The sequence below is a fragment of the Scylla paramamosain genome, chromosome 37, assembly GCF_035594125.1.
Source record: "Scylla paramamosain isolate STU-SP2022 chromosome 37, ASM3559412v1, whole genome shotgun sequence".
Taxonomy (NCBI): domain Eukaryota; kingdom Metazoa; phylum Arthropoda; class Malacostraca; order Decapoda; family Portunidae; genus Scylla; species Scylla paramamosain.
This window is the reverse complement of record NC_087187.1, coordinates 7993716-8009622: the sequence shown is the minus strand read 5'-3', so window position 1 is coordinate 8009622 and position 15907 is coordinate 7993716. Positions and strand designations below refer to the sequence as shown.

Below are 15907 nucleotides of genomic sequence, written 5' to 3'. Positions count from 1 at the left end.
TTTTCAATATTTCGGGACGTCTTAAGCGCATGAAGCAGACTTGCACGTCACGAGCCCGCCGCCAGAGTGACAAGGGAGCCACCAATCTCTCACAAAGAGAATTGAGCGTATACTTAATGTGAAAATTTATAAAGTTAGTTCTATATAATAGTGCACAGGACGAAGAGGAGGAGGAGGAGATAAGGAGGAGGAGGAAGAGGAGGAGGAAGTGGGAAAAGGAGGAGAAAGTAGAAGGAAAGGTAGAAAGAGAAGAAGACTACAAAGAATAAAAAAATAATGAAAGAGAAGGAAAGAAGAGTAGATACGGAAAAAGAATAATGCCTAGCAAAATATGGTGAGGATAACAAACCACACACACACACACAGACACGCACACACAACCACACCAGTTCAGCGGCGCGTCATCTGTGTGGGAGTGGCGTTGAGAGGCATTAAACAACATTCACGGGAGATGTGTTTCCTTAACAGTCACAGCCGCGCTCCGCCTCCTCGGCCTGGGAGTGGAGTGGCACAAGGAGGCGTAAGGAAAGAGGAAGTGAGAGGACCAAGGCGTATGTAGAGGTAAACAAGAGTAAAATGAAGAGAGAACAAGTCCCTCCAGATGTGTGCTCGAGTCTGGCCTACTCCGCCTCTCGGGTGACGGCAAAGCGAGGCAGGGAGCCGTGACGCAAGTGAGAAAAGAGGTAAACAAGCGTGAGGAGGCGGTAAACAGGCGTCAGGTTTAGTTAAGGAGGAGAAAGCAGTCATAATGTAAACAAGGAATTAGAACAGCATTGTAAACAGAGTTAAAACAACTATAAGTAAGAAAAATTGTCATTTTCAAACACACGTACACGAGAAAGAAACGTAATGAACGGAATGACGTAATAATGATAATGAAAATGAAGGATAACAGAAACATTGTAAGTAAATTTATGACAACTGTAAACAAAACAAAAAATAAATTAAGTCCATTGAAACAAAAGCAAACATGATAAAACATTATGAAAGTAACACTCATAACTAAAAAGCACACATAACAAAAAAGGAAACGGAAAAACTTAATTGTAGATAGTTATACTAGAAGCAACGGAGGAAGGATGATTCACAATTAAACAAGGTAACAAACAGATGAGAAACATAACAAAAGTATGAAATAATTATAAAAAGAAAAGTCATGATGATTACGAGAAAGAATACAGGAAACAGAACTACAACAATTACAGACAACGTCAAGCAGAAGTCATCGTAATCACACACACACACACACACACACACACACACACACACACACACACACACACACACACATACACAAATAAAACAAAAATAAATAAATAAATAAGTAAGCAGCTGAACATAACGATATGCAATAAAACAACTATGATAAGAATGAAAACGCAGAACATTCTAGAACACCACAAGCAGCACAGAAGACGACGACAACCTCAAACACACCTACATCATCACCACCACCACCAACAAAAACAACAACAACAGCAACAACAACAACAACAACAATCGTCATAATTAACAGTGAGCGAAAGTGGAATGAGCCTCACAGCAGCAGCAAACAGCGGCAGACAGAAGTACGTCAACAATGCTAGAATAATTAACGAGAACCGCGGCCAGCTCAATCCAGCGCGGCGGACCAACACACCCAGAGGCACGGGGGCGATTTTCACTTGATAGCGACGGACAAACTGGACGGTGAATAATTAATTAATCCTTCATTAAAACGCACCGTTGAAATATTACCTGTTCTTCCCCCACTCACGCCACCTGACGCCCACCGCTTACTGCACCTCAGCGCCTCCACCACACCACCACCACCACAACACCACACCACCACGACTCCACCATATCGCTGAGTGTGAGACTTATGAAAGGCTTAAAAGTGCCTTGGGAAGTGAATGCACTTGACATACACACACACACCACTCTCCTCTCTCTCTCTCTCTCTCTCTCTCTCTCTCTCTCTCTCTCTCTCTCTCTCTCTCTCTCTCTCTCTCTCTCTCTCAGAGCAAACACTGTACCAACACGGCCGTCTGTTCCGCGGCACGCTATTCCTGTCGCCGCCGCTCGAAGACCAACACACTAAAGCGCATCACTTAAAACTAAAATACACTGACGGGGACGGGTTCTCCTCCTCCTCCTCCTCCTCCGAGTCTCCGTCGTGGTGTCAGAGGCCGCCAGAGAGCCTTCAGGATACTATAACACAAACTCACTATTTTTCCCTGAGGACACTGAGCCTCTTATTTTTTTCTGTGCGTACTGAATTGTCTGGAGAGAGAGAGAGAGAGAGAGAGAGAGAGAGAGAGAGAGAGAGAGAGAGAGAGAGAGAGAGAGAGAGAGAGAGAGAGAGAGAGAGAGAGAGAGAGAGAGAGAGAGACTGACTGACTGACTGCATGATTCCAAACAACGATTCCTGTGCATTAGTCAAAACGAGTCTAGAGAAGCAAGTAAATATGCAACAAAACAAACCACGCAACACATGTTTATTCTCTCTCTCTCTCTCTCTCTCTCTCTCTCTCTCTCTCTCTCTCTCTCTCTCTCTCTCTCTCTCTCTCTCTCCAAGTGACATGCGGAAAGAAATTAAAATAAAACCATATGGATAATTGAGAGAGAGAGAGAGAGAGAGAGAGAGAGAGAGAGAGAGAGAGAGAGAGAGAGAGAGAGAGAGAGAGAGACTCGGTAAGCCATTAAGAGTCTTCCTACTCAGACTCCGGAATCCTCGCTCCCGCATAGCAAAAGTTGCCCCCCGGGTGTCCTTCAGGAAGCAAGGCCACCTCCTCTTCCTCTTCCTGCCCCTCTTCCTCTTCCTCCTCTTCCTCTTCTTCCTCTTCCTCATCCTCTTCCTCCTCCCACATCTCCCCTGGGCCGTGCCACCTCGTGTGACAGGCAAAACCAAAACCTCACAACGAATTTTCAACCCCAAACCAAAATATCTTTTCCTTGACTTTTCTCTGCAGAAGACAGACTCTGTAAGCGTCTCCCTTTGTTCCTCCGTCATCCTCTCTCTCTCTCTCTCTCTCTCTCTCTCTCTCTCTCTCTCTCTCTCTCTCTCTCTCTCTCTCTCTCTCTCTCTCTCTCTCTCCTGCAGAGCGAAACGTACCTTCTCTGACCTTACTACATTTGCATTTGACTTCCATCCTCATTTCAGTATCTTTATATATTTCTGTATTTCTGCCACTCTACCTGTCCTATTCTGTCTTAATCAACCTGCCACCTGTCCTTTTTCTCTCTCTCTCTCTCTCTCTCTCTCTCTCTCTCTCTCTCTCTCTCTCTCTCTCTCTCTCCTCTCTCTCTCTCTCTCTCATGCCACCGTGTTCTCCCGCAGGACTGGCAGCTTCACATTCGCTACGTGCAGCCGAGAGACGCAGGGCTGTACGAATGTCAGGTCTCCTCCCACCCACCCACCTCGCTCTTCGTCAGGCTCCAAGTCGTGGGTGAGTACGGATCCATCTTGCTCCATAAACCCAATTCTCGGTCCCTCTCTGGCCCTATTGTCCCCTACTCCTTACCCATTAATTCAACTCCCCCGACCTGCCCGCTCGCTCTCTCTATCTTTTCCACGTCTTTCTCTCGTTGCAGTCAGTCAGTCAGTTAGTCTCTCTCTCTCTCTCTCTCTCTCTCTCTCTCTCTCTCTCTCTCTCTCTCTCTCTCTCTCTCTAGAAGTACATCTAATCCTCTTTCACTACGTTTTTCCTATTTCCTTCTTCCCCCAAGACTCAACATCCTACATTATTTTCCTCCTTTTCTTTCCTTTTTTCTTTCCTCTCTCAGTTCCCCTTTTCCCCTTCCACTCCATCAAGGGACCACCTGAAGACCTGTGGGACCAAATTTAGCATAATATCCAATGAATATTTAAATATAATGAAGAATTAGTTGGGAACACTGTCCACGGATGACGCAGTGTTTTATCCTGTTAACACCTGCGAGAGACACATTGGCTTAATGGTCCACTAAGTGAGGTGTTGGCAATGGTAATGAGAGTGATTAGGGATGCATTGTGCAGATACAGACAGACAGACAGACACTCATTCACACTCGCCGCCCGCGCGCAGCGCACGCACGCACGCACGCACACACGCAATGCACGCGCGCACACACACACACACACACACACACACACACACACACACACGAGTTGGTTTCTTTCTATAGTAATTTCATACTGTTTTTATATGTATATTTTGAATTTAGTCTCGCAATGTCATATTTATCGTTTAACCAATATAAATATTCGTAAATGTATGAATGCTGCTCCCGCATGTGAGAAAAATCAAGTCACACAGCTCTACCAAACAGTGTGGAGTGAAAAGCCTTTAGTCTCATTCCATGCTTTTCCTCTTCATTTTCTCACTTGACGCCGTATTGTTGCATGTCTTCTTTTCTACCATTATTTCCGTGGTCTACTGCTCGCCTGAACTTGCTAACTAGATGTCTCCCCTCCATCCAGAGGACGCTGCACAAAGGCCTCCTCTATATTATCATCCATATTCTGTCCCCCTTACTAAGGAAAGAGTGAACCGGCATCTTCACCCTTTCCTGCCACTTATTCTGGAATTCTCTTTTTTTATCTATTTCCTCCTTCCAACAACCTGGATTCATAGGTGGAGTATCAAGACACTTCGGGTAATTAATTAGCTTCTCTCGCGGCTTTTCTCCTCCTATTTCCTGCTAGACTTTTATCCAATTTTTTTTTTTTAGCCTTTGGACGATTTCCTTAAAACACAGAAAAGAACAGACAGACAGACAGACAGACAGACCGACCGACCGACCAGAGAGAGAGAGAGAGAGAGAGAGAGAGAGAGAGAGAGAGAGAGAGAGGGAGAGAGAGAGAGAGAGAGAGAGAGACGGATAGACAGACGGAAAGGCATACGTACGTGCGAGCGCGCACACACGCACATATGGGCGCGCGCACTCACACACACACACACACACACACACTTGGCAAGCAGAGGAGGAGGAGGAGGACGAGAAAGTAAAAAGAAAGGAGAAATGTAGGAGTGTATTACCCCCCTTTCCCCCTCCACCTGGGCCGCTCCACCTGAGGCCCTCCATCCTCCATCCGCCTCTTCCACCTGCCTCGCCACCTGCCTCGCCACCTGGACGCCTCGCGAAGGCCTTTGTCTTGCAGCAGCCGAGCAAACAAACACTACGGCTCATTCTGTATTCATTTTAAGCTGCATCTTCTTTTTTTGGGGGGAGACAAACTAAAAATACCAAGGGAAAAATACACGGGGCAAATTAATACATCAGGAAAAAACCACAACGCTGAAGTACAATAATAGCGATCAAAATGTTATTAGTTATCATTATTGCTATTATTGTTATTATTTATCAGTATTATTGTTATTGTTATTATTATTATTATTGTTATTGTTATTATTATTGTTATTATTGTTATTGTTATTATTATTACTAGTAGTAGTAGTAGTAGTAGTAGTAGTAGTAGTTTATGTTGGTTGTAATAATAATAATAATAATAATAATAATAATAATAATAATAATAATAATAATAATAATAATAATCACAAAAATAACAACAACAAAGTTCCATAGACTGGCGATTCTTTTAATTACCATTAGCGCCACCAACACCAACACCAACACCAGCACCAACACCACCACCAACAACAACAACAACAACAACGACAAAGACGAAACAATCAAGACCAGAATATGTTTAATAGACTGAGGATTCCTTTCATTTCGTTCTTCTCCTTTATTCTTGCTTTCCCATTCTCACCTTTTTGGAGTCTGCGCCCGGAGTGTGTATATCGGGATTATGGCACATCCCAGGCCGCGGCAGACTGATGCTATTATTTTTATGGGGCGGGTGGGTGTGGAGGAGGAGCCTGTGGCTTAGCGGGAAGAGCTGGCCGCGGTTATGAGGGTGGAAGTGGAGGAGAAGGTGGTGGAGGAGAATGAGGAGGAGGAGGAGGACGGGGTGGAGGATGGGGATAAGAGGAAGAGGTAAGAGGAGGAGAATAGAGAAGTAAGGTTTATTTAGCAAACAATAAGCTTCAATAGGAGGTGAGAACCACTCCCCTTCCTTCTCTCTCTCTCTCTCTCTCTCTCTCTCTCTCCTCTCTCTCTCCTCTCTCTCTCTCTCTCTCTCTCTCTCTCTCCTCTCTCTCTCTCTCTCTCTCTCTATGGAGTTATATAAAGAACGAATTATGTCAGCAGCTCGTAAATCATGGAACATGTAGTGAATAATTTATGTTAAACACACATCCGTGTGTGTGCGGGCGCACACGCACGCACACACGCACGCACGCACGCACGCACGAACCTTTTTCCTTCTTACAACTGAAAGCTCGTTCAAAGAGCATCACAAAACCGGCATTGTTCTACCTAATGCCTTCCAGTTTCCTCACCAAATTTTTACCGTCAGAAACAGAGCAATTTTTACCCACCCTGGATATTTCCTTTCACGTTCTTATTCAGCTAAATCTTAACAACAAATATTTAGTTACAGGCCATAAATGTCATAATGGACTTGTATAACGAATAGTAGGGAAAAACCGAGGAAAAATTCTTCTTTATGATTTATACAAAACATAATATTCATTTTCATGTATTCTGCCTTGGTCTTTTATCCATGAAAAGTTTAATGTGAATAAACAAAATCCTGCAGTTATGCGAAATAGGAAAATCCAACATTACATATATTTACAACTGAATATTTTTAAAGGAAATATTCAGTTACACGGTTCGAGTATGTGACTATTGCTAAAACACAAAAGCACAAATACCATCGAATCTTTTTCTCTTTTTTTACATAACAGAACATATTAAACAAATAAATGGTCAATAAAAGCAATATGGACATTAAAGAGACGTGCAAACTTCCTCGTCCACAAAAAAATACACGGGGTATGATAAAGATGGTGGGAATACACTCCTGGCTGCGTCAAAGAAAACGAATGAAGGTCCATAATAACAATTAATAATGCAGGAAAGGTTCAGTAAAATAAAAAAAGAGAGGATAAACTCCCACTAGTGTCAGAGAAAGTGTGTCAAAAGCGCAACGAATAGGACATGATAAAAAACAGGAAAATATACCCACCCTCAGGAGAGAGAGAGAGAGAGAGAGAGAGAGAGAGAGAGAGAGAGAGAGAGAGAGAGAGAGAGATGAGAGAGAGTAGAGAGAGAGAGAGAGAGAGAGAGAGAGAGAGAGAGGAGACAGAAAGAGAGAGAGAGGCAGACAATCAGAGAAACAAAACAGACAGACAGATAATCAGACAGAAAGACAGGCAGGGAATCGGATAATAATACAGGCAAGCAGACAGACAGATACAATGAGTGAGTTACAGGCAGACACAGACACTTAGACAGACAGACAGACAGACGGAGCTCTAAGCTGTCAGTAATGTCACAGGAAACATGAACATATGAACTTATAAAAAGAGAGGTAGTTATAAAAAAGATAATTATACAAGACAAAATGAAAATGTTAGAGTAATTACAAAAGGGGAAAGAGAAATTATATAAACGTAAATAGAGCAAGGGCTCATCCGGAAAATTAATAAACGAGAATATACACAAAAATATTTAAAAAATTTAACAAAAAATTTGCATCTACTCCATGGCAGATTAAATATGATTAAACTTCAAATCAACAGAAGACAATAAAAACACAAGCAAAAAATAAAGTAAAATAAATACATGAACTCAAATCAATAAACACTCTATAGAAGCATAACCCAAACAGACTAACACCGCTTACTTTTTACACCCACAGCAAAACAACAACAAACCCAAAACGGAATACGAGCAAACGCAACGTGTCTCAACCTATTCTACTTCTCCCACACAGAGGCTGAGGCGGAGATCCTGGGAGCGCCGGAGAAGCACGTGAAGCTGGGGTCGATCCTGCGTCTGGTCTGCATCATGCATCACACCACCGAGGCACTCTCCTATGTGTTCTGGTACCGAGGCAACGAGATGATCAACTATGAGTCAGAGGAAGGCACAGGAGTGAGTATCTGAGAGGCAGGGGAGCAGGGAACGACAGGAAGGCGTGGACACAGAGCTTAGACAGGCAGAGGGGAGGGGAAAGAGCGTTGAGAAAGGACTAGACGGGCCACAAGGGGAAAAATAGATAGGAGTTATAGGATCGCAGGGGGAGGCTCGGGAGGAGAATAGAGGAAAGCCGAGGGTACCAGAGAGGAAAAAGAAGTGAAGGTCTTATGATTCGCGGGGATGAGAGAGGCTGAAGGTTCCGAACTGCAATAATGGTTCGGTAATGGGGCTTTTACGACGCGTTCGGGAGCCTACAACGGGGGATTAATGGAGCTTCCATCACCGCCGCTTCTGCCGCTGAGGGCGTTAAGTACTAAGAACTAGGCTCATTCTGCGACTCACGCATCAAAAATCGTAAGCGTGAAATAGATTTTCCATGACGAGAAAAGTGAAAAACGCAGGCGTGCTGAAAGTCTCCAATTGTAAAGGCGTAGTCGCGGCGCCGTCAAGAGGAGAGTCAACAAAGTCCTCTTGGAAAAGGAAGCTGCGGTGTTGTTTCAGCACAGGGGTCCCAGGAGACACATGGGAACAATGAGCCGGGGAGCAGGACTGACGTGCCGCCCACTGCTGCCTGCCTCGCCGGGAAGCCTAGGCACACAGGCTGCAGGTCGGCCCAGATAATTAATCAAAAAGCCGTGACCATTGTGAGGGGACGCGGCGGTCACGACGACCTGCCTGACGCCGCGACAATAAACTTAAGTGGAAACTTTTCCCTGGGACAAACATTTTCCACCGCCGCACCACGAAAAGTTAAATGTTGAAGAGAAAAGTGATAAGACGAACGGGTCATTAAAATGCATCCCGTGTCCTGGAAAAGCAAGCGTCCGTGTCGTTGACGAGGGAGACGTGACGCAGACGCCCGATGTGCCGGGACGGATGTGGATATTTGGATATTCCGAGCGACGAGTGAACTGGAGGACCGATTTTCCGATGCACCTCTTTGGCCTGACTGTGCGAGGCGATCAGTCACACGGCGCTGCTGGAAGCCGACGACCTTCGGGAGAAAAGGACGAGGAGATAAAAAAAAGATATACATAAAAAAATTATAATGATGATGATGATGATGATGATGATGATGATGATGATGATGATGATGATGACGACGACGACGATGATGATGACGATAAAAATAGCAGCAATGACAGAAGCGACATCAACAAAAACAAGATGAACAACATCAGCAACAAAATAAAAAAAATAAAAACAACAACCACTACCCCACCAACACTACCACCACCAAAACCACCACCACCAAAACCCAGCAAAAAAAAAAATAAATAAAAATTCTAAAACACCGTGAAAACGACGGAAAAAAAAAAAGAAGAAAGGAAGAAGAAGCACTGACGATAAACTGCAGAAAAATGACATACTTCCCTGGTGATTGTGTCTGGGCGAAGGAACACTTCGGAAGAGGTGACTGACTCGAGCCCCACAGATAGCGACTGACTGGTGCTTACATTCAATACAACAACAAAAACAACAACAAAAAAGAAAAATAGAGAAAAACAGCAACAAGTGAGATGTACTACTGCGTTGGGAATAGATTTTTGTGTACCATTCCCCTCCTCCAAACACGTCACGTTCCAATGTTAGCCTCTCCTCCTACCTCTTCTTCCTCACACTGGTACGTTTTTCGCCGCCAAGATTGTCTGTCTCATGAGCCATAAAAAGGAAGCGTTTGGCATAAAAGCTGCATGTATTCAGGGAACGTTCGCTTCGGCCCCTTAGCATGTTGAGTGAAATGGAGGCGTGTCTGAGAGAGAGAGAGAGAGACACACACACACACACACACACAAGGATATCTCTCTCTCTCTCTCTCTCTCTCTCTCTCTCTCTCTCTCTCTCTCTCTCTCTCTCTCTCTCTCTCTCTCTCTCTCTCTTTTCTTTTCTCGATTTTCCTTTTATCCTATCCTCTTTCGTTCTCACCCACTCTCCACATGTAACTCCTCTCCTCTCCTCTCCTCTCCTCTCCTGCCCTTTCCACCTTTATTCTCAATCCTATTTCCCTTCTTGACTATTCCACCTTCCTCTCTCAGACATTTCACCTAAACTTCCCTTCTTCCTTGCACCCAACATACTTTCTCCACTTTACTCCTTCTCCTCCTCCTTAGTCTTAGTCCTCTTGCCCCTCACAGCTCTTCACTCCTCGTCCTCCCACACTTACTACACACACACACACACACACACACACACACACACACACACACACACACACACACTTCTGCTGACAGCACCCCATCTCTCCTTGACCTCAGCCCAATATCACACTGAACAAAGACGATTTTTATATGTATTCTTCTCACGGGATCATCTAGACTAAGGGGGAAAAAGTGTGGCGATTCAGCAATGTTGAGGCGTGTGTTTATTGTGAGCGCACCAACTGCTGCTGCTGCTGCTGCTGCTCCTCCTCCTCCTCCTCCTCCTCCTCCTCCTCCTCCTCCTCCTCCTCCTCCCCTAACACGGTGACAACAAGGCCCAAGTCAAGATAAATACAAGGAGGAAATACAAAAGAAGATAAAACATGGACATGATACAAAAAATAGGTGTTGGTTTGGGAGGGGGAAGGGAAAACTATGTGTGTGTTTGTGTGTGCGCCAGACAGACAGGCAAGATAGATACATAGACAGACAGACGGACAGACACAGATACAGGGTACAAAAACTAGACTGCATGCAACACAATATATAATAATCAATGTCACATTTTTTATAACACGACATGTGACTTTACCACGACACGCCACTGGGAGACACAAAACACCTGCGTCTCTTCCCACGAAAGTAAAGAAAAAAAAGAAAAAAGAAAAATACTCGCGTCAAAAAAAAAAAAAATGTGGTGGTAAATATCCGAGGAAATATAGAAAAGTTTGTGAAAAAGTAAGCGAGAAAAACCAGTGACGCTAACATTTTTTTTTTCTTTTTGGTTCTTTTATCTGATGTTTATTTCCGTGACGAATCAACATTATAATGAGGAAGCGTACGCCCGTACGTGTGTGTGTGTGTGTGTGTGTGTGTGTGTGTGTGTGTGTGTGTGTGTGTGTGTGTGTTGGGGCGTCGATATCAGTACTTCCGAGGCGAATCAGTGATATGAGAAAACCAACGTGTGTGTGTGTGTGTGTGTGTGTGTGTGTGTGTGTGTGTGTGTGTGTGTGTGTGTGTGTGTGTGTGTGCGTGTGTCATTATGTAACGCTAGCCAATGTAATTAGTTCTGAAGCAACGAATCATGCCACTGAAATAATTTAATTCATAAAAGAGGTACATCTGCCCAACACTTCCGGAGACTTAATTAGGAAGACACACGCACCTTACCTCACCTAACTTGACCTAACGTAATCTAACCTGACTTAACCTAATTTAAACTAACCTAACTTAACATAATGTAACCTAACTAACCTAACCTGATCGTAATTTAACCTTGCGTAACCTAGCTTAAGCGTAACCTAACTTAACCTTACCTAACTTAACCTTACCTAACTTAACCTGACTTTACACTGAAATAACCTCGACTATCAGAACATATAACCTAACATAAATTCCCAGATGTGATTGGCGGAGATGTGGTTGATGAGCTGAGTTTGTGGGGAAGGAGGGGAGAGATGTGAGGAAACGAAGATAGGAAAGGGGAGGAAGGGAAGAGGAAGAAGGGAATGAGAAAGATAGAGATGGAATCGACGCTAAGATGAGAGGCAGAGAGAGAGAAGAGAAGGGGATGGATAAGGGATATCATACGACGCAAAAGGAGATAAAACATAGAAAAAGGAAGAAATAAGGGAAGGTAGAGATGAAAGGGATAAATAAATGACATGAGGGAATACAAAGAGAAAGATTGGAAATAGGGACGGAATAAATGGGGCAGGAAGAAAAAAGTAGGCACAGTAAAAAAAGAAATAGAAGAGGAGATGGGAATATTAAGAAACACAAGGCAAGAAAAGGCAGGGAAGAAGAATGAAACAGTGAAGTTAAAGATGTAGAGGACGAGGAAATGAGACGTGTAGTGATGTGTGTGGAAGGAAAGGAAAAGCTTTAAGAGAAAGAAGAGTAGAGATGGAAGGAAAGATAAATGTTGTGTGTGTGTGTGTGTGTGTGTGTGTGTGTAACCTCCCGGTGGTGTCCTTCAGAGCGTGGTGGTGGAAAGTGACGACCACACCAGCGTGCTGATCGTCGCCAGCGCCACCAGACTGCACTCCGGAAACTATACGTGCGCGCCATCGAACACCAAGCCCGCCTCCATCCTGGTCCACGTCCTGAATGGTGAGCCTGACCTCTCTTGCATTCACTCCTTCCTCCCTCAGCTTCTCACATTCCTCTCCCTTCTTTCACCACTCTCTTTCCTTCCTCTCTATTCCCCTCTTCCTCCCAGCGCGCCCTTCAGCTTTGTATTGCCATAACCACCACTCCGCGTCACCAGCATCACTCGCCCAGCACACAGCGGTGAGTCGCCCTAACATGCCCTAATTGAAGCATTCTCTAATAGCCCCATCCACCACACTATTCACAGTACTAACCTCCACATAATTATATGTCCTCATCTGACCAGTATAAATATAGCCTGCACTACATCCCTCCTCTCATTTTCTCTCTCCCTCGCGGCTCAATGGTTGCCACCCTCCCAGGGGCTTCGTGCAGGGATGGTGTTTACTGGCGGCGTTCGCGAACCTCCATATGGGTTAATTTGCCGCCCCAGTGGGAGCTTCCCTCGGGTCAATCCGAAAATCCTCTTATGACACCTAGTCCTCTGCTCCTTCCCTCCCCTCACATTCAGCTGCTCCTCACACAGTCCCTCCCTCCCCTAGTGTGCAGTGTGTCAGCGCTTTAGTGAGGCTTCTTCCCCCAGGAGAATATCCCGCGGCAATGCAACATGGAGAGTCATCTTGCCGAGGGTTGGAGCCGCCCTCCCTGGGGTCACTCGTCTCCCTGGCACTCCTGCTCCAAATTGCTGTGGCTCTCACGGGCGCAAGGGTGCCATCCAACAGAGCGACGGCTGCTGGCAGCAGGAAACAATCGGCACTGGACGAACCAAATGCTGCCTCGTCATTGCCCCGACCAGTTACTTCGCGAGGCTGCAGCGGGCGGGCGACCAGTGGGAAGGAGGACGGAGCGAGACCTTGGGCGGGGACGGCTGCCTGGCGCCCGGACACCTGGCGCCCCGTCTACCCAGGCGGGGGCCCTCGGAGCGGCGCCCCCAGGATCTGGTGAGGCGTCAGCACGCGCACTATTCCCCGCGGAAGCATTCTCGTAAGAGTAAGAGCTACCGAGTTGTTCTCTTGTACAGAAAACCTTATAGGTACACACCCACCCCCATGCCCACTCACCCACCACTAGACATACACACACACACACACACACACACACACACACACACACACACACACACACTAGTACCTTAGGTTAAGGGCAGCATAAGAAGCTTTGTTTCAGCACCGATTTTTTTTTTTTTTTTCCACGTTGGGTGAGGACCAGCACGGAACCTCCGCCCCCAAGTCCCAGGTGCTCCCAGTGCGGGGCGTCAGGAGGCTTCTGGAGGACAATACACTTTGATAAGCATATATGAGAAAGGAAACCCAAACACGGTGCTCCTCCACTTAATGTATGGACGTCATTATCACGCCGCCAAGTGTGTGTGTGTGTGTGTGTGTGTGTGTGTGTGTGTGTGTGTGTGTGTGTGTGTGTGTGTGTGTGTGTGTGTGTGTGTGTGTGTGTGTGTGTGTGTTTGTCGTGCATCTGTCACCAATGAACGAAACTGCGGCCATAATGTGAAAATAGGATATGTATGACCCTCCGCTAAGCCACCTCTCCCCGCCCCTCCAACCCTCCTTCCGCCCGGCCCCCGACTAGCCAGCCAGGCAGCCAGCCAGCCAGCACGCCCTTGTAGGCTGGTCGCCTCCCACACTCCCTCCCTGGCCGACGTGGAGTTTCTGACGCTAAATGCACTGAAGGAAACGTAAACCCAACATATTACCGTGAATTTTGAAACGTGTGGGATTTGAAGGTCGAAGTCTTGGTGGAAAGGACATAAAACAGTGTGTGCATAAGCAGAAACTTCGGCTGAATGTCCTTCTATAGCCCGTGTATGGCCTCGAGACTGCATCAGCGGCCCTCTTCAATAAGCCGAGTTCGTTGAGGGTCAGTTTTATTGGCCTTCTTTCTGCAGCGACTCCGGCTTGCGAGGATATGACAATATAGGCGAAGTGACGTGAGTGAAGTGAAGCTGGGTATTGAGAGACCACTATTGAAGGAGCTTCTTGCCTTCGGAGAACACTAAACCTTACAAGCTACACCGCTTTCCTCTCTGACAAATACCCACCTCTGAGCACGGAGAGGAAAGTCTCACCATTATTCTCCCACAAAGCAGACACACGCCAGACACACTTCACCACAGCAGACAGTCACACCTCCAAAAGCACGACACAAGACATAACACCACACCGCACGACACACAAATAAACGTTAAAACTCAACATTATCCTCATCACAGCACAACACGCGGACGAACACCAAGACAAACGCACCTCACCAAAACACATGCACTTGCCTTAAAACAAAGACGTAACACCACACAACACCACGCAACACACAAAAAGTTCCCTCGCCCATTCGTGGCTCGCAGACAAGGGAACATTCACATTTCCAGGCCGTGAGGACGACTCGGCGAGGGGCGCGGGTGGAGGAGGCTACACTGGGTGGGGAAGAAAGGCCCCTGGCGTGTGATAAATGCTGATACAAAGAGGCGGCGCGTGTCTCTGTACCGAGAGGCAGGAGATGGCCAGCGGGAGGGCTTATCAAATTACAAGCCAGCGAATGAGTGACTTTAGTGCTGTCTCTCTCTTGTCGTTATATTAATACCGTTTCTCGAGGCTCGGACGAACTCGTTACTTTGTGTATATATGTAAGAATTGTATCTTATTGGGTGGCGGACGCGCTCCCTCTCTCCTGAAGAAGGCAGTGAAGGCGTCTCGTCTCGGATTCGTATGTTTTAAGTAGCCTGGACAAGATGACAAGTGAGGTTTTTGTTTAATTTTTATTATTATTATTACTTTCTCTTATTTAACTCTTTTCTCCTCGTCCTCCTCCTTCCATCTTTTCCTACTAAAAGCTTTGCCTCTTCTTTCCTCCATATTTTCGCGCACGCAGACCAATATAAAACGTTCCACGCTCTCTCTCTCTCTCTCTCTCTCTCTCTCTCTCTCTCTCTCTCTCTCTCTCTCTCTCTCTCTCTCTCTCTCTCTCTCTCTCTCTCTCTCTCTCCAATCCCCTTGAGTGGGTCTGACTTTGACATCAAGATGATCGGTCATAATTCAATGTCTTGTGTTCCCTGTACATGTCATTTAAGTGTAAAACGTGATAACATGCCTGTGGTTATTTATGTACGTCAATAAAACTATATTTTACCGCGTTGGTTTCGTTGTGCCTCTTGTAGTACTACGGCAGGAGGGAAATATTGATGGGGGAACATTATGTGAAGGGAAAAGAGGAAACGGTTGATAATATTGCAGTGTACAGACCATATGCCGTACAAGGGGACACTGAAGGAAGTGCTCCGTCATAGCAGCACGGAACACAAAGGAAGAACGAGCAGCAAACTTGTTGGCCAATTCGACCATCACACATCTCCCAGACCCACACCCATGGATACGAAAACTTTTATTTGCTTATCCATTTATCCGGATTCACCTTCACTTAGAATAAAAACATAAATAAATAAATGGATAAAAGGAGTCTCTCATCTAAACATTACACCTTCAATATATCTCACATTGTCCTGCTTGCCTGTCATTAAACTAAAGAGAATGTGAAGCAGAATATTATGAGGAAATAAAAATCAAACAAAAAAAAAAAGGAAGAAAAAACATGAGTAAATTTGTTGGCCATTACGAAATTGCTTGTTTGTACCTTTA

The 15907-nt window shown here is 45.5% G+C and overlaps 1 protein-coding gene across 1 annotated transcript in view; it reads left to right on the top strand.

The window, feature by feature from the left end:
• Nucleotides 1–15249, top strand: part of LOC135091220 (uncharacterized) — a 61436-nt gene extending 46187 nt beyond the window's left edge. Inside the window, exons 7-10 of the mRNA XM_063988664.1 lie at nt 3320–3428; nt 7808–7968; nt 12131–12263; nt 12847–15249. Coding sequence (XP_063844734.1) covers nt 3320–3428; nt 7808–7968; nt 12131–12263; nt 12847–13208 — 765 coding nt within the window. The 3' untranslated portion in view covers nt 13209–15249. The remainder of the gene's footprint in view (nt 1–3319; nt 3429–7807; nt 7969–12130; nt 12264–12846) is intronic.
• Nucleotides 15250–15907: the final 658 nt, after the last annotated feature.